This window comes from Photinus pyralis, unplaced genomic scaffold (genome assembly GCF_008802855.1).
Source record: "Photinus pyralis isolate 1611_PpyrPB1 unplaced genomic scaffold, Ppyr1.3 Ppyr1.4_LG1, whole genome shotgun sequence".
NCBI classification, from domain to species: domain Eukaryota; kingdom Metazoa; phylum Arthropoda; class Insecta; order Coleoptera; family Lampyridae; genus Photinus; species Photinus pyralis.
In genome coordinates this window covers 19,056,312-19,074,467 of record NW_022170249.1, presented here as the reverse complement: position 1 = coordinate 19,074,467, position 18,156 = coordinate 19,056,312, and the positions used below count along the sequence as shown (strand labels likewise).

At 36.3% G+C, this 18,156-nt stretch overlaps 2 protein-coding genes across 2 annotated transcripts; both read right to left on the bottom strand.

Moving 5' to 3' along the window:
- Positions 1 to 921: 921 nt before the first annotated feature.
- On the bottom strand, positions 922 to 11,669 carry LOC116179349. Its single transcript, XM_031499169.1, has 8 exons — positions 11,622 to 11,669; positions 2,619 to 2,753; positions 2,437 to 2,568; positions 2,151 to 2,357; positions 1,764 to 2,102; positions 1,553 to 1,715; positions 1,371 to 1,501; positions 922 to 1,321 (listed from the first exon to the last, which is right to left on the bottom strand). Exons 1-8 carry the CDS (start codon positions 11,667 to 11,669, stop codon positions 992 to 994), a joined length of 1,485 nt encoding a protein of 494 aa, XP_031355029.1. The 3' UTR covers positions 922 to 991.
- A 173-nt stretch (positions 11,670 to 11,842) lies between these two features.
- LOC116179267 lies at positions 11,843 to 15,251 on the bottom strand. Its single transcript, XM_031499050.1, has 3 exons — positions 14,880 to 15,251; positions 14,650 to 14,814; positions 11,843 to 12,844 (listed from the first exon to the last, which is right to left on the bottom strand). Exons 1-3 carry the CDS (start codon positions 15,249 to 15,251, stop codon positions 11,843 to 11,845), a joined length of 1,539 nt encoding a protein of 512 aa, XP_031354910.1.
- Between the last annotated feature and the right edge of the window lie 2,905 nt (positions 15,252 to 18,156).

The window sequence follows — 18,156 nt, the reverse complement described above, 5'->3', positions numbered from 1 at the left end:
AGTAATATATACAGCTGAAAGTTTTTGAACTCCGCTTTTTGATCCCAATGGATTGTTGATTTCAAAGTCGTCTTGATATACTAAGTAAGGTATTACACATTTGTTATCAAATTTTAGATCAATTTTGTTTTTCCAAACGCTACCACTGCATATGTTAGTAATTTCGCTTTGATTATTAACTTTTTCCAAATTTGTTTGCATTGATTGAAAAACTTTTGGAGATTCTAAAAATCTTCTTATATTATCTTCTAGAGGCAACAATATACCTTTCGAAATGTTCAACATTTCGTCTGGCGTGCAACTATTGTTTATTATAAATTCCATAGGCTCAGAATACAAGTCGTTTTTTGAAAGATATTGTTTTAATTTATATTCCGATTTAAACATATCAAATAAATTTGTAATTTTTTTCAAGACATTGATCATTAACTGAACGTCCTTACTGTCGGGGTTTGTTTTTTGTTTTATATAATCCATTAAAGGAAGTAGAATTAAATTTTGAATAAACTGTACTATTTGTATAACAGTTTTTCTATTTAAGGAGATGGTGCCAAAAAGATTAATAATAAAACCATTAATTTGGTTCATGATTTCATAATAATCATTTTCCAAATCAGCACAATTTAACATTGGCTGAGGTATATCTGCGCTATGATCTATGAGAGAACCTGCACATGATTCATTTAAAATATTGTTTACATTTTCGGTGGGTACAATGCTTATTTCTTGTTGTAATGGTCTATCTGGTTTATCTACTTTATGATCTTGGACACAACTTTTAAGGGCGTTTAAATGGTGGTTAATATGACGTTTAAATGAGTATAAAGACTGAAAGAATTGTGGGCAATCTGTACATGAAAATGTTGATAAAGTGTTTTTACACTTATGTACTAATTTTAAATGGTTCATATACACGCTTGCATTTTGAAATGTATTATTGCATAAAAAACATTTCATTTTAAGAACAATGATTTGACAAAAGAAGGACAGATCAACGAATCATTTCAGATATAACTGCATTTAGCGCTGTACTAATTTTAGTTAAATTGGGCAATTCATAAAAATAATTTTCAAAAAACTGCCACACTTGCATACATTCAGACGGATACTTTAGGTTAAAAACATGATATATCTGAAATGTAGTTGAAACAGCTTTTAAAAATGAACTGCATTCATATAAGACATCATTAATATATACATAAAAAGATACCAAATTATGAATAGAGTCACCTACCACAATGATGGTGGGTTGGAATGTCCTGTTTTGCGATTCTAATTCCGTTTTTCGTTTTTCTATGTAAGTTTGTACATACGTTTTATCCTGTAATACAAAAATGTCAAATAAAGATAAAACTCAAAAATTACCTTACCGTAACGTGAACTGCAAAAGAATTTTGAGCATCCAAAATAGATGGTCTATATGGTTTTTCTTTCCCCTTTTTTATTATATGAGGAATAAATAAAGCATTTAAATTTATGCACAGTATGTAATGTTTAGAATCTAAAAGTAATTCTTTTAATTACTTGTATAAATTAAAAGTTGTATACAAACCTTCATTAACTGTCGGAGATTCTAAATAATCTAATAATAATTTGCATCTTTTGTCTTTAATATCTCGTAAGTATATAGGTTTAATTTTAATAGCAAATTGATCCCATTTTGCAAAGAGCAATGTGTTTTTGTCAGGATAAATTTTATTAAAGTCCAGTTCAATCTGTAAAAACAAGATTTTTTTAAACATTCAATTAAAAATTTAACTTACCAAAGAAACAGCAATTTCTTGCTTTAATATGGGCCATCTCTCAAAAATGTTAACATCTCCAGCAATATCTTTCTTACGTTGCCTGAAGGTCCTACCCCACTTTTCATATACTAAATTAGGGGGTGCTGTATTGTACCGTAACCATTCGTAATCTCCAAAACTTTCCCCTCCTTCCAAGTCATCATTATATTCACTGGTTGACGAACTTATGTCGTCTACTGCCTTTCGTTTCAAATTGTATCTACTTTTTATAAGTCCTTGTTGACGATATTTTTTGCAAAGACTATAGTACTTTTCAGCTAATTTTCCCCGTTGTTTTTTACTATTTAAGTATGTTTTCTAAAACACAAATTATATAAATTCGAGTAAAAACAGTAGCACTGTTACCTCATCTTCAGAAGGAAAATTGATTTTTATTTGGTTAGCTGCAGTTTCATATTCCTTATGAGACACTTTAATATTGTTGTTTAACCAAAACTCAGCGATTAAAGTTGAGACAGTATTTCTATCATTCACAGATAATGTTTTATGCGTATTATAATTATGGATAGTTACTTTTCCAGTAACTGAACTTTTCATTAGGCTTAGTAGGTCCTAAAAATATTTCATGTAAGTACTTTCCAAAAATGGAGATTGGCAAAAATTAAAATGACTGCAATTAATTAATACTCACCAATTTAACACAATTTTCGGACCCTGTTACCTCATCTAAAACAACAGGAACTGTATTTAACCAATTTTCAATTGCATTAAATGATGGATCTGCACTCACAGAAACAGTACTTGCAAGCGGTGTAACATATCCCTACAATTTGAAATTAAATATTTGCTTTAAATAGTAATTTTAAACCATACATTATCTCGTTTCCAAGCAAATAACTGTTGCCTAAATTTTATTCTCACTCCAAATTTCTCTAATGGAATGAGATTGTCGATGTCAGTAACCGTCAATTCTTTTAATACTTCGATATCAATCTTTTTCCGTTTTCGCTAAAATAAATACAAACTATAATAATTACCTACATAGTACAAAAACAGAGAAAATTAAATCATAGTTGAAACAAATTAGTAACTCATTGAATACTGCTTAAATGCTTACCTTCAAAGTCGGCAATGAGCTCCTCCAGCCCCCACTGTCGAAGCAACACTTCACAATTAATTTCATCCATAAACAAACTTAATTAAACAACAATAAATTATGTTGATAGGTAGGTACAAGTAACTTCTTCAAGAATACTGTATGCGAACTGCGAACGTCAACTTTAACCGGAATGACTATTTTATTTTGTACGGCACAGCGGAGAGATATAAATAGCAAAGAATTGCTTTCTTTAATACAGCCATTTAGTAGTTGATTTTGCAAAATATGGTGACACATTGATTAAATTTAGTAAAGGAGCTATTTAGTGTACAATGTATCTAAAGTTATGTAGCTTCAATATACAATAAGTTTTTGTATTTTTAGTAAAAAGCATTAGGTATTAACAAAACAACTAAATAATAGTTCTTTTAGCCAATGTTGTAAGATGAATTAGCGATAGCATCACCAACTAATTTGAAATATATGTATCATCAAATTCACGTTTCTCGACTATATAAAAATGTAGATTATTTAAACAGTTTTCTTTTATCTAATTATAATTTTTTGTTTTGACTACTAATTTTTTTTCAGTGTACTTCTTTTATTTCACCTTCACCATTTTTTAGTCTATATGTAAAACTCAGGGACCTTCGAGAGTTTAAAACGGTCTTCCTTTTTGTGTCTTTTTTCTCTGTCATATTTAATACAAAACTTTTTTGCTCCAGATTTGTCATTTTCCAAAAATTGGCGTTAATTATTTGCCGTTCATCCGCGGAAATGTTTTCCGTGCATCGTTTTTTGCATGTATTTTCACATGGGGTTGTCACACCATGTTTGTTTTTCTTGTCCTCTATTTTTTTCTTTATTACTTTAGTATATAAACTTGCTTCTTTCTTTTGGCATTGTGCGAGTGCGGAATCAATTATGACATCGATAATTTGCGTCATAAACATACTATCAGAACCGAGATCAGGATCTTCAGTGGTTTCATTTTCGCCTAAATTAGGGACTTGTGAATTGGAAGAGCAAATAACAATATTTTGATGAATAATGATGGTTGGCGATGGGGTTTTGCTTTCTTCATCAATCTCTTCTAAACTTTGTAAACTTGAAGTTCTTGATGGTGGTGAAGGCATCACAAAATCAGGGTCAATTTCTACCTCATCTAATCTTCGTTTTTTATGGTTTTGTGCCTTTATTGCAACATATATGCATATGCATATATGAAAATGCTCTAAAAATGTCATGATAAGCGAAAATTATTAATGGAACGAATAATGAAAGAACACGATGCTTTAGGGACAAACAAGAAACCGATCAAATTTTTAGACGAAACCTACATCCATCCATTATGTGGAGTGCTTGCTAGCAGAAGATGAAACTGGTGTATATAAAACTGACTGAAGCAGGAGGGAATAAATTGAAATGTTGAAAATGCACATCTCATCATCAAATTGAAAAGTAAGTCGGGAGACGACTATAATAATTAAGTAATATACATTAATGATAGGACCGCAAAGATCCATGTGTATCTGTTGAGAATTGTATAAAAACGATTGTAATGAATTGAACTTAAAAACACGTTTTTATTCTCCTACTGCTCTTACAATTACAACCTAAGAACAAACTCAAAAACACCTCCTCGAGTACATTCGTATATAGTCGGAATTTAAAACTTGGATATTTTAAACATGGCGCCCGCCTTGAAAGGCCTGGCTTTCAAAACAATACGTAATAATACATAGTAACACCCCTTCTTAAGAACGGGAACCAGCGGTGTTCCCCTTTCGATTTGCGAAACTTCTCCAGTCTGGAAATTTCTTCTTCCACTTTCGATTTAAGGGAAATGGGAACAGTTCGAGGTTTAAAAAATATTAGATTTACCTCGTACTAAATTGAACTACATATTAGTTTTTGGGCCGCTTTGAAACAAAATCACGGGCCACGTTAATTGGTCTACAGTTTTGGGGATTACAAATCCATAATTGGAATTAAATCAATTTTTTGACGTCCATTTAATCTAAAAGCCGATTTCTATCAAAAGTAAGTCACGAAATAAACTAAACCCATTCATGATTCGCGTTTACGTTTTAGGGCTCATTTGCACTTTCAGTTTGATTGCCCGTTAAATCGTTTGGTTGTGAATCTACATCAGTAGCTGTTTGGTAGTTTCAACGAATATTTCCTTTAAAAAGTATCATTTCAGTTTTTTCATGCGATATCGTTAATTTATTTTCAGTGCATCAATTTTCAAATTTTTTTATTATTTCATTTCCAGTATCTTCTAATTTTTTTCTTGAGTTTTCTTCAATTAGGTATAAAAATTTTATCATCCGCATATGCAATTTCTTTGACATTCTCTTGAAAACTATTGTTAAAAATAATATTCCAAAAAGTAGGTCCTAATACTGATCCTTGTGGACAACCTTTACTGATTTCTTTTGTTATTTTCTGATATTTATTACTATAAACTGCGGTCCGTTAAATAATTTTTAATAATTTTCTGTATTGATAAATCACATTTAATTTTTCCTAATTCATATAGAAGAGATACTGATTGCTTAAACACTTTATCGCGAGTAATGGCTAAGTAGACGTCCCTTACAATTGTCATATATTGTGAAAAATCCAATGAAAAATATCGTTTAGGTGAAGCAGCCATCGAGGTAAAACCGTCGATAAGGATCGCTTGTGTTGCAAGTGGGTCGTTCTTTACGTGAGTGTTTTCTGTTCCGACATCCTTAGGCTTAAAAGCTCCGGGAGGGGTTTTTTTGGCAAGAGAGTTTTTGAACTAACTTGTCGAGGTTTATCCGCATCTTCTGTCTTCTGTGTGTGCGTCCCGAATAAGCTCAGATTAACGCTAAAGTCTTGTCAAGATACCATCCCTCAGTGTCAGCGATACCATTCCTGCCAGTGGATTGGAGACCTCCGACATTCCAGATAAGCTTGTATCGTTACTCGCCTTCATTTTATTTCAATCACGTTCATAGACAATCTTCATTCATGATCATGTTACGCCTTTCACTTCACTAATTATGTACAAACTGCTAATTCATCCTGTAATATAATTAGCATAGTGATGTTCCCTGAATGATCATTGCGTTTAAGGAGGCTACTTATAATTTGTTGTCTTCCTAATAAACTGAATTGTATTGCATTATCGTTTAGTACAGACGCGCTTGGTTTATCTGTCGGTCAGCGCGTACATCAAGACACATTGGCGCCCAACAAATGTCATCATCTCCGACCATGTCCAAGCTCCCGCAGGAATTGAGCTACCCAATCGTGGCAAATTATGCCAAAAGGCCGCGACAACCCACTAACATATTTAAACTTATATTGTTAAATTTAACATTTGTTGTGACAGGGTTTCTATTATTAAATTCTAACATATTTATTACCTCCTCCGATTGTGCATTGTCCTCTACAAAATTCACAGATTTACAGACGGTGGCTAAATGTCCAACTTTACCACAGACATTACACTTGTAATTCTTGTACTTACACATTTGGTTTCCCATGTGTTGCTTCCCACAACACTTGCATGTCCATTTACCTGCCGCTTTGCTGCTGTCACCTAATCTAACACACGACTCCCCTCTTTTCTCCTTTTCATAACCTTTCCTTCCCCGGCAATACATCGCAGACAAATTTGTCTTTTAAAATGTGCTGCAGGTTATTTCTGAATTCACAATTAGTCAATAGGTTGTGAATTCGCGCGTACCGTTCTATTTTCCTCCTGCCGATCTCCATAAAATTCAATTGTTTCTCTGAATACGCATATTGTTGGTGAAAAGGCTTGCGGTAAAAAAAAGTTATTCCTAAAACGGCCACGAGAAAAACGTGGAGAATATTTTTAAGTTTCTGAAATGGCCGCTAAGGGGCGTAACTGCAATCTGGAATCTAAAAAAAGGATGTGTCTGTGAATTCCGCTATATTAACCTAACAAAAAAATGTTCGGTCTTTGAAGACAACGATAATCTGAACCTTTTTTGTTTGACAATTTTTCCTGTATCTCTAAAGATGAAGAGGTGGGGGGTATTCAAAGGTTTCCGTAAAGAACACCCAGTATCTTCGAAACGGCTGAGCCGATTTTAACAAACTTATGTTGATTGAAAAGAGTTATCCATCGGCTACAAATATTATAATATTTGAAGTTTTGTTAGTTTCACATATCGCCACTTGAGGGCTTTTTTCGACATTCCGACAGAAATGGTTAATTTTCTCAAAAAAATTAAATGCGTTGGTTTAATTTTTTTTCATGAAAAAATAGCTAAATTATGCCTAAACAAGCTCGCGAAATCGCATCTCGATATCTTGTTCCTAACCTAAAATTTAGGCCAAAGAAAATTTTATACCCTCAAAATTTTATTTTTTTAAGCTACTTTTTGCGGAATTATTTTTATTATATAATTTATGGCCCTAAGGTGGATCGATTTAAAAAAGGAAGCTTTTAATGCCGCCGTAAATGCTCGAAATGCTGACCATCACGATATATATCTATCTATGTCATATATGTATCTCAAGGTATCGAGAATCACATTTATTACGTCTGTTGTCAATTTAGACGCCGCCGGTCTTTATATTGTTAATTTATAAGTATTTTTGTTAAGTTAGAATAAGTTCCATTTATTTTTGTTTTTTCAGAACTCTTAGAATTTTTTCCCTTTCAATCTTTCACACGCTCTGTGCGGTTTTACAAATTCCATATGTTTATTTCAATTTATGACTTCCGCGTTCTTTCCGTTTTCGCCTGTCACCAAGTTATTTAATACGTGACTAGGCAAAGGAGCCGCTTGCATGCGGTCCTTTGCGCTAATATTGCAGCCCATATGGTTGCAATAAATGTTCTTAGTTTTAGGGTGTTAATTAGTCAATTTTTTAGTTTTCAAGCAGTCACATTTCGCCTACAATCGAAGTAGGTTGACTCAAAAGTTAGTAGTGCTCAATTTACATCAAAGGGTGTTGTAATTTTATAAATAATTGTACATAAATTTGTGTCATGAAATAAATAGTACCTGTATAAGGTTCTGTGTAAATGAAGATTTACAACCTCGTTTACAACAAAAGGTTTAGCTCGCGAACCAGCTACCAGAGCTATCGTCTCCAAGTTCCTATCGGGAACTTTTTCATTTTATTCCAAACAACGTCATTTTAAGCACCAGTGAAACAAAGTATATCAGATGGTGACATATTGGATACGATGCCACAAACTTTTAATATAAATAATTAATATAAGAAAACTAAAAATCTTCTACGCTTAGGGTAATTCGGGGTGAGATGGCCAATCGCGAAAAGTTGGAAAAGTTATTGTTACATGGTGTTACCAGTGAGTGTACTCGTAGTTACAGTAGTTGAAGTGACTCACATGAGCACGTTGCAGCGGAATGTGTAACAGTACAATTTTTAACGTTATTAGAGGTTAAAGATTTCACAGCATGTAAAAATTTTGTGAACATTGTAGTTTTTACTGCCAGTAGATTAAAAAAAGCGGTTCTATAACCACTGAAGTGAGTACAATGTTGTTTGTAATATTATAACCCTTCATAGCGTTTGCACGTGTATTTAGAAGTCGTAGGTATAAAAGGCATGGCCAATGGCCATCTCTCCCGTAGTAGTCGGGATAGATGGCCAATATATTTTCGGTAGAGTTGGCCATAGTACGTTAATACATATTTTTTCATTTTATGGAAAAATGCCAACTAATTATAAAAGAAAAAATTCAAATCGTGGTAACTACCCTCAAAAGAACTTAAACAGTGCAGTTGAAGCTGTCAAAAATGGCACTTCTGTTAACCCATTCAGGATGGTTGACGTATTTGTACGGTTTGAAAAGAGGACATTGCTGGCCTAGTGCCGTACATGTACTACTTTTATGTGGAATAGATTCAGGCTGCTGCCGTACGCTTTTTAGAGTTTTGGTAGTTTTACTGGACGAATGCCGTACATATACTACGTTATTACAAACCCAACATAACCACACGCCGTACATGTACGTCGAAAATATTATCTGAAAGAGACGGACGCCCTACTGGTACGTCAGTTGTAAAAACCATTAGCAGCAGTACAGCTGACGTACACGTATGGCATTTAGTTTTTATTATAAAAGAAACAGAAGGGATAATAAAACAATAAATGTCTTTACTCTTAAAAAAATGAAAAATGGAAATGGAATCAGAAACTTAAAATTATAGGTAAAACAAAGTGTTTACATAGTTTCCCTAAAATCTTTTTAAAGGGTGAAATTTTTCAAAACAAGGGTGCACGCATAATGCAACGTTACATTCTTTACACATAAACCGAGTGTTTCTTCTGCCCACGCTGTGTCGCTGCACAAACATGGCACCTTCTTTGAGTTCTAGACCCTTGAGCTTGCGTTTGTGGCACGGGGTGTGGAAAATGCCTTTCAGTTAGTCGAAGTGGGTTATCCACGCCAGGTGCTGCGCTTCGTTTCTTCAGAGCAATGGGATATTTTTCAAATATCTGCGTCACAACTTGTAATCGAAAATCGGAAAAAGCTGGTTTATTTCCGGTTGACACTTGAAACAACACATAAGCATTATACAAACACAAGTCCATCAAATGAAAAAACAACTTTTTGTACCATTTTAACGATTTCCTTGCACAGTCCATAAAACTAACTTGCATGTCTATTTTATCAACTGCGCCCATCTTTAGATTGTATTCTAAAACGCATTGTGGTTTCAACATACGATTACCCGTCTGTCGATTTACTTTTCCGGTTTCCTTCAACATGGCTTTATTCAGTAACAAAAGGAAAAGATGACTGGATACAATGTCTGTTGTGCAAGGGCTGGTGTCACGAAAACTGCACCACCTTTGAAAATATGTGTCAAAGATGTGGCGGCAAGATTGCAGCGAAGAAGAAAAAATAAAGTTAATTTTGCGAAACACAACTAAAATTTAATTATACTACAGGAAAACTACAGGAATTCAACTTGGTGGTTGGGAAGCATTTAAAATTGAAAATAGTCTAGTAGGCACATAATTTTGACCTGCGATAAGTAGCACATTAGCGGACGTGCTCGTGAATTAAAATCCGAGGCGAGGCCGAGACAAACATTTTTACAAGCGATCAAAAAGGCCCAATTTTTCCAACGAATTTCAAAAATTGGCCAAGTTTTAAATTGTTGGTACTCTTTTAACTCTCTGATTCATGTTCTACAATATTTAGGGAGGGAGGGGGAGGGGTAGTGGATTTTATCGTTCCTTTAGGAGCCACAACGCATTAAAAAAAGGTTAACTTTTTAATTGTAAGCACACCAATTGTAGAAAATTTAAAATTGAAACATGGCAAACACGAGAGTGGGAAACTATTGTTGTGGTTAAATTCGATAAACTAGAGAATAATTACGTTGGTGAAGAGTATTCATACCGATTAGCCGAAAAAGAGAGGGCAAAAGAAAAAATTCGATTGTTGAAGGAGCTCCCTAGCAAAGTAAGACACGAACATATTGAAAATGCAGCGATAACCTCACTTCAAGAAGGGAACTGGCAAAATATCCGGTCACTTGCCGTATATCAGAAAACTCGATCTGAAGCAAAAGCGGAAACCGATTTTGCATCCAGATTCCTTCATGGATCTTCGCCTAAAATCAGTCCAGCAGGATAAGGGCCCGGGTACATCCAATTTCCTAACGGTAGAGAGCCAAAATACTTATATAGCATAGATCAATTAAAAACTTTAGTTGGCCGCTATAAACAAGATGTTTTTTTATGCCACCGAATCAGTAATTCAGGCTAGAGAACATGAATTGGAACATAGAGTTTATTACTACCCCCTTGTGGTAAAAGTCAAAAATGAGATATGCCCACTCGCAGAACTCATAACTTCTAAGCATGATGCAACCACGATCGCATGCTTTTTTTGCAGTTTAAGCGCTACTACTACATGCAATCTAATGTCTTCGTAGTTGATTGCAGTTTTGCGCTTATGTATGGTGCTTGCCTAGGACTAAACGAGTTAACGCTTTTTTTATATTTAAAAATTTGTTACAGATTCAAAAGTTGCAGCAATCTATGAAGGGAACACGATTGTGATGCTTCTAGATCAACGTTGGTCAGGTCATCTGGCAATCGTTAATGGTATTTCGACGAATTATAAAGAGATCTTGCGGACACTGGACATCATCAAAAATCCTAAATTTAATGGAGACGATATTTTGCAATGCATTGGACTGAAAAGTGTCATGAATGGAATGGAATTTAGATTCTGCTTAAACCTAATGAAAAACGTTTTGAGGGTTTTGCAACCTGCCGATGCAATTTTGCAAGCTCGCTCAAGTATTTTGACTTCCCAACTAGCAAAATTTATTTTATAAAGGTTATGAGAAATGCTATACAGCATATCTTATAGAAAGCCGAAAATTGTATACGGCGGGTAAATAATACTATACAACGGTTACACAACCAAAAAGGGCCCTAGTTTATAAAACAGTTTAGTAATTTAGGGAGTTCTTCTAGTAAACTACAAAACTCTTACACAATAGCCTTATGTAATGTTTATAAAATTGTCGTATAAGTATATCTTCAAGAATACTTATACAACATATTACATGAGTACTATGGGACTGCGTATTTTACGAACATCTATAGAACTTTAAAAAATAGTATATTAAGATACAAGTGTATAATCAAGTCTTTAAAGCACGCGCAACGAGTTTAAGGGCACGACGCAACGCGGAATTTACTATTCTGTCTTATCTTTGAACAAAAATTTTATATAGCAGGATAATTAACCGATCAAAAGAACTTACCTGAAGTTCGATCGGAATTATATGAGGCGTCCGGTCCGAATATATCATTTTGTAACACACTGTAGATGTTTAAAGAATATATACGTCGTAAAAACAGCTATATTGTATGTAACGCAACAGTGTAGTACGCAAACACCATAAAAAGAAAAAAGAATTCTTAAGTGTACTCCTCCAAAGGGTGGTACCACTACGGTAAACTGGACAGAAAACTTAATAACTAATTAAAGTTTAAATACGGCATTCATAAACTCGTCTGAGACTGCCAGTGGTCGATTGTAAAAACGAGCGAAAGACGATGAATGTTCGGTCCAGCCCGCTGACTTCCTAATAGTGTCCAGGGACATACCATTCCTTAGGGCTGCAGATGTGGACGCATGTCTAGTGGAGTGGGCACAAAACAGAGTCATGTCCACTCCCGCTTCCTTAAGTGTCGCTTTTACCCAACGGCTCAGCGACTGTTTGTTTGCTTGCCCATGTGGTTTCTTGTAGGTCAAAAACAAGTTGTCGCAGCCCGTGGGTCTTACAGGGTCAGTCAGGGTTAAGTAAGACTTAATCAATCTGGATACGCACAGTCTTGCATTTTCCTCAAAAAAGGGCAAATTCAAACAGGGTTGTTTCCTTCCGGGTGCTGACGTTTTTATTTGGTCTGGAATTAGGATCTTTACGCCAGAGTCTAAAAACTTGATGTTGCTACACTTAATCAACGAGATTGTTTGGATCCTTTGTCCTGTTGCTAGGGCTAGCAAAGTCACCAGTTTCTGCAACAGTTGTTTTAGATTGCCATCAGGGGTGCTTCCCAAAAACTTTAGCACCTGTTGGGGGTCCCATGTAGCTTCATATCTAGGCCTTTGTGGTCTAATTCTAGATATCCCCTTCAAAAACCTTTTGAGGTTAGGATCTGAACTAATGTTCCCCGAGGTGATTAAGGTTAAAGCTGCTCTGTGGGAGTTGAAGGATCCATATCTATTTTCCGTGGTTTCCAGCAGGTTTTGTAAGAAGGATATTATCTTTAATACTTCGCCTTCATATGGGGAAATTTTCTGTTCCTCACAGAATTCCCACCAAAGTTTAAGTGTTGTGTTGTATTGCTTAACTGTGGAAACAGCTAAGGAGCTGAAAATAGTCTCTATGGCATTGTCCGGTAGTCCTTTTCGTTTGAAGGCCTCCCTGATAACCTCGCGACCACCAGGGTAAGGCTTCCTGATAAAGGGTGGAGGTGTCCGCTGAAAGGACAGAGCAAAAGATTATGTCTAGGTCTTAAAAACATAGGTTCGCCTACAATCAAATTTACAAGGAGTGGGTACCAAGGCTGAGCTTGCCAAAAAGGGACTACGAGGATCCCTGTTGCCTTGTCCTGTATTATCTTTTGAAGTACCCTAAGTACAAGCGAAAAGGGAGGGAAGGCATAGAAGAAAAGAGACGACCAATCTAAGGTAAAGGCGTCTACTGCCTCTGCCCCCGGGTCCCGAAACCAAGAGACGTATCTACTACACTGGTGGTTACTTTGTGAAGCAAACAGATCTATTTCAGGTTACCCAAAGACTGAGACTATGTGAAAGTAAACAGTTCTGTTCAGCGCCCATTCCGTTTCAGGTAGCAGCAAACGCGATGCGTGATCAGCTTCAGAATTATCGCAAATGTACGAGGCGAAAATCCAAAGATTACTTGCCTCGCACCACTGTCAAATTTCCCTTGCCAGTTGATTTAACCTGGGGAATTGAACACTACCCATTCTGTTTACATAGGCTAGGGCCGTAGTGTTATCCGTTCGAATAAGGACATTAACATTCCTCAGATCTTTCGCAAAGCATTTCAGGCCATAAAAGATAGCCTTGAGTTCTAGGAAATTTATATGATTGTCCTTTTCTACATCGGTCCACCAGCCGCGTGTACTTTCACCATCACAAACCGCTCCCCAGCCTGACAGGCTGGCATCGGTGTAAATTGTTAAATCAAAAGTATCACTCTTAACGTCATTGTACGCTTTGTCAATATTATTAAGCCACCAAGACATGTCTGAAAACAGATGAGGCTTCAGGCTCATTTTTGAGTTGTAATTTCCAGAGTTTTTAATTAAAGCCTGGTATTTGGCACGTTCGAAAACCTTCGTGTATAACCACCCGTATTTTATGGCTGGGCAGGCCGAGACAAGAATACCAATGAACTGAGAAAACTTACGTATTGTGCAAGTTGGGTGCTTTCGAAGAGAAAAAATCCAAGATTTGATTCTTTCTCTCTTTTCTGGTGGCAGTTCTACTGACATTCTTATAGAATTCAAAAGGAATCCAAGAAATTTGCAATTCGTGTTAGGTGCGAGTACGCTTTTTTCGAGGTTGATCAAGAAACCTAGAGATTCTAGCAACTGTATTGCCGTTAAAATATTATGGGAACACTCTTCCTTAGATCTACCCAAAAACAAAAAATCATCGAGGTAACTTACACATAGTATACCCTTGTTACGTAACTTTTGAATGACGGGCTTCATTAGCTTCGTAAAAGCATATGGAGCAGAAGCTAGACCAAAAGGCAAGCAAGTAAATTCGAAAAGCTGCCCTTGCCAGGAAAACCTGAGGTATTTTCTATGATCCCTGTGCACCGGCAGTAGAAAATATGCCTCTTTCAGGTCTAGAGTAGCAAAAAAAAATCCCTTTTGGATTAATCTTCTTGCAGTTCGAACATCCTCCATTTTAAAATGGGGAGCAGATATAAAGGAATTTAACTTTTTGAGGTTGAGAATGAACCGTTTTTTACCATTGGGTTTATCAACCAAGAAAATTTTGGAGATAAATTGGTCCGGTAGAGGGTCACACCTCTCTATTGCGCCTAAATCTAATAGGTGGGCAATTTCTTTCAAAAAGTGCTTATTTGTCGTCCCTGAAGAACAGAACAAGGGCGGATGTGACTGAACAGGTTTAAAAATAAGCGGGAGCTTGTAACCCCGTAACCAATCCAAAACAATTGGATTAGCTGTTAGGTCTGTCCACTTTTCGTAAAAGTGAGCAAGACGTCCAGCGAATTTCTTACTCACCGATATTAATCCCTCCGTTGTTTGTGATAAGGATGGCTCTGCTGGCCCTTCTTTGTCCAACGTGCTCCCTTCGAAGGCTGTCCCTTGTATGGTCTCGTCTCGCCCCCTCGACGGACCGGGCGTTGAGAGTTTAAATTCTGGACCTGAAGGGGGGCCCGTTGCTGGCTACTCCCTCCCCCCCACCACTTCGACGATTTATTGCGAGTGGCAGGTAAAATAGTGGGTTTAACCAACTTTAGATCTTTAGTGACGCTTTCCAAATTCTTCGCCAATTTTATTTTTTCCCCAAGGTCATCTCCAAAGAGAAACGACGACGGTGGACAAATCTCCACCTGTTCCTTGACCTTCTTGTTTAGAGAGGGGTAAATCAAATTTCTCCTCGTCACAGACTCGCGGTGAAATAAATTTGTCAAAATTCTGCCGGTATCGCACAGATACTCGAGCAACTCATTTTTTATCACAGTTGTGTCACCATTTAACAATAAGTCAATGCCCTTACCCAGGGCACACAAACCCTTGCCCAGGTGGTTCTGAACCTCGACATGAGATCCATCCCGAGCAAGATTATACCTGTCGAGAACTGCAGGAATCTCTGGGTTCATTTTTGGAGGTATCAAATCGGTGAGATTTGCCGGGGTCAGGTATTTGAGCAACAAACCAGTTGCTTCATCTTTTTTTAATTTCTTAAAATATGTCGCCAACGAGAAGCTAACGAATCGTGTAAAAACGGATTGTTTTCTTTGCTATTCTCAGGGTCGTCCCCGAGGATTTTTACGACCTCTTCAGGTAGTGTCTCATCGTTATGAATAATTAGCGTATCGTTTGGCTCATTACGAACACTACACGTGTCAGAAAGCCTCGAAAAAACCTCATTTCCAATTTCAGAATCGTTACGCGGACGTGTAAAAGAGGGCGACGGGCTACAAGCCCGGTCCTGTACCCTGCCATCAGCTGCTACAGGCAGCCGTTGTAATGGCGACCGCGATCGCGACAACGTGACGCGGCGGGTATGGCGCCTGTGATTACGAGTCCGCCAGGTAGAACTGCTGGGGCTGCGGGACCTAGAACGCCGCGTCCTTTTTTCCAAAACTTCTAACCTTTTAAGCAACGTTCGCGTATCTACAGGATACTGAGAATCGTTGCTCGGCGACCGGCTTCTGCCCCGCGGTGAAAAATTATCCCGCGGCGATCGACTTTTATTTCTCCTATGCTTCTTCGATTTTCCCATCCTTAACTAAAAAAGCGCTGCAAATGATCTGTCAATGTATACTTACATTAGCCGAAACTTACTTTTAACAAAAGTACGGCAAAACAACAGCAAGCGAAGAGCGTAACCTTACGCATGGAGCACAAAAAACACAATGAACAACCAACTGCTAGTGGGTACGAGGCGCCGTTTAGGGGGGAGAGCGAGTTTTTTCTTTATCTTTTAACCTTGTGCATGGTAGTAGGAAAAGCACGTACTACAGTGTGTTACAAAATGATATATTCGGACCGGACGCCGAAATATAATTTAATTGAAGTAATTAATATACCCACCTTTAATAAATGCTCTTGCAGGGGAGTCGCAAACGAAACATCGAATTTTCACTGTAATTTTCTTTTTGTTAACTAAGATTCCATCTTTGAGTATTTGCTTTAGTTCGTTAACAAAACTCTGCAAATAAGTAGGTATATATATTGGCAGGTTTCCCAATGCCACTGTATATTCCTACGACTATTGGTTTAGCTTCTGGGATTTCATGAATGTTACATAAAATTGGCCAAAATTCGCACTTTGAACTTTTATATATGGGAAGCCCGTCAATGTTCACTTTTAGGGAAATGGATTCTATATGAGAATAGTTTTCCAAACAAATTATTAAATTTGGCGTAAGACCATTGTGCCAGTAAGTTTCATTTTCAAGTGTTACCAGATTATCTACTTTTATGGGAGTATTTAGAAATGTCCTTGGATCCTTAGGAAGAAGGTTAGGAATAGCTTGGTTCCATATTTTAAAAAGCTCTCTTAATCCAGAATGAGTAATGTTGAAAGACGTTGCCCATATTTTAAGTTTTTCCTTTATTTTAATCTTCTTGTCAATTTCAGAAAGCGAAGGTAAGAAATTTTCCTCATCGGTATCCATCATGTATTCATTGACTTCGTTAGCACTATTAAGGTCGCATTCCTTTTCTGTACCTTGTTGGATTTCAGTTTGCGGTTCAATATTACTGCAGGAGGAAGTTGTAGGTACTACCGATAAACCTTCTACTTCTAAGTTAGCCTCGGAAAGGTAACTGCAATGCTGTAGAATTCTGTGGTATTTCTTTTTGGCTAATCTTTTAAAGTGCCCACTCTTTTTAATTTTTTTCCACTTAGACACAGCCGATTCCATTTTCTAAAAGTTACTAAGATAATAGTTCCATAGAAATGTTGTGTTATATGGCAGAGTTTTCGATAACTACATTTTCATTGTAGAAGTTCTGCATAAGGGAGTAAACTGTTGTAGTTATATGCTAACTATGAAATAGTTTTGTGTATATTGTATAATGTTTTTCCTCGTGTTTTTCAGTCTACAGTTGTATTATTTAGCATAAAGACCTTCAATATAACTTCTTATACAACTTCTATTACAACTATATTATAACGCAGAAATGAAAGGTATTAGAATAGCTATACAACTGCATTATAATGTTTATACAATTCTTTTAAAATGTAGTTATAACGGATTGTATAAAACGTTAAACAACTGTTACAGAATGTGTGCATTTGCAATCATTATTTGTTCTGTAACATGAGTTGTAAGAATATCTACACAACAGCTTTAAAGAAATTCGTCTTTTTTATGACAAAACTATCGTATCATCATGCCTTAAAACAATAAACGATTCTCTAAGTAGCGCTAGACGATAGTTATGAAATAATTCCGCACTGTTGACATTTTAATTGTTTCAACGCCTAACGACTTCAACGAAGCCATTAGACGCAAAAACGACAACTTCATAGATTGGTACGACTTGTTCTGCAATAGAAACGGTTAGATTAAACAATATAATAATAAAATGTCACTTACCGTCAAAATGTCATTTGTACCAATCATTACGTACACTGTTGGTGCCAGCTTATACCCGTACGTCTCTGATTTGCATCGAACGACCCTCTTCTGCAGCTGAGAGATAGTTTGCCCACCAATAGCCAGTTGTGCAAACAACTTCGGCTTCTTCTTTCCCACTGGGACCGCTCCATCAAAGGAAGACCCAAAACCGCCGTCAACAGCCTCCGTGCGTTGGACGCTCCCAAAAACTCCACTTCTTTCTGAAACATTAAAATGGTATTAGAACAAGAATACAAAGTATAAAAAATATTATACTTACATCATAGATGAGCAACATTATCGATAACGAAGACAGCGAATTTGCAAATACCAAAACAGCACTGTTGATAAATATTTCAACTTTAGGGTTTTATAATATTTTGTAGATAAATGTTTAGTTAATTACTTAAGCATTAGTAGCATAGAAAGTTGG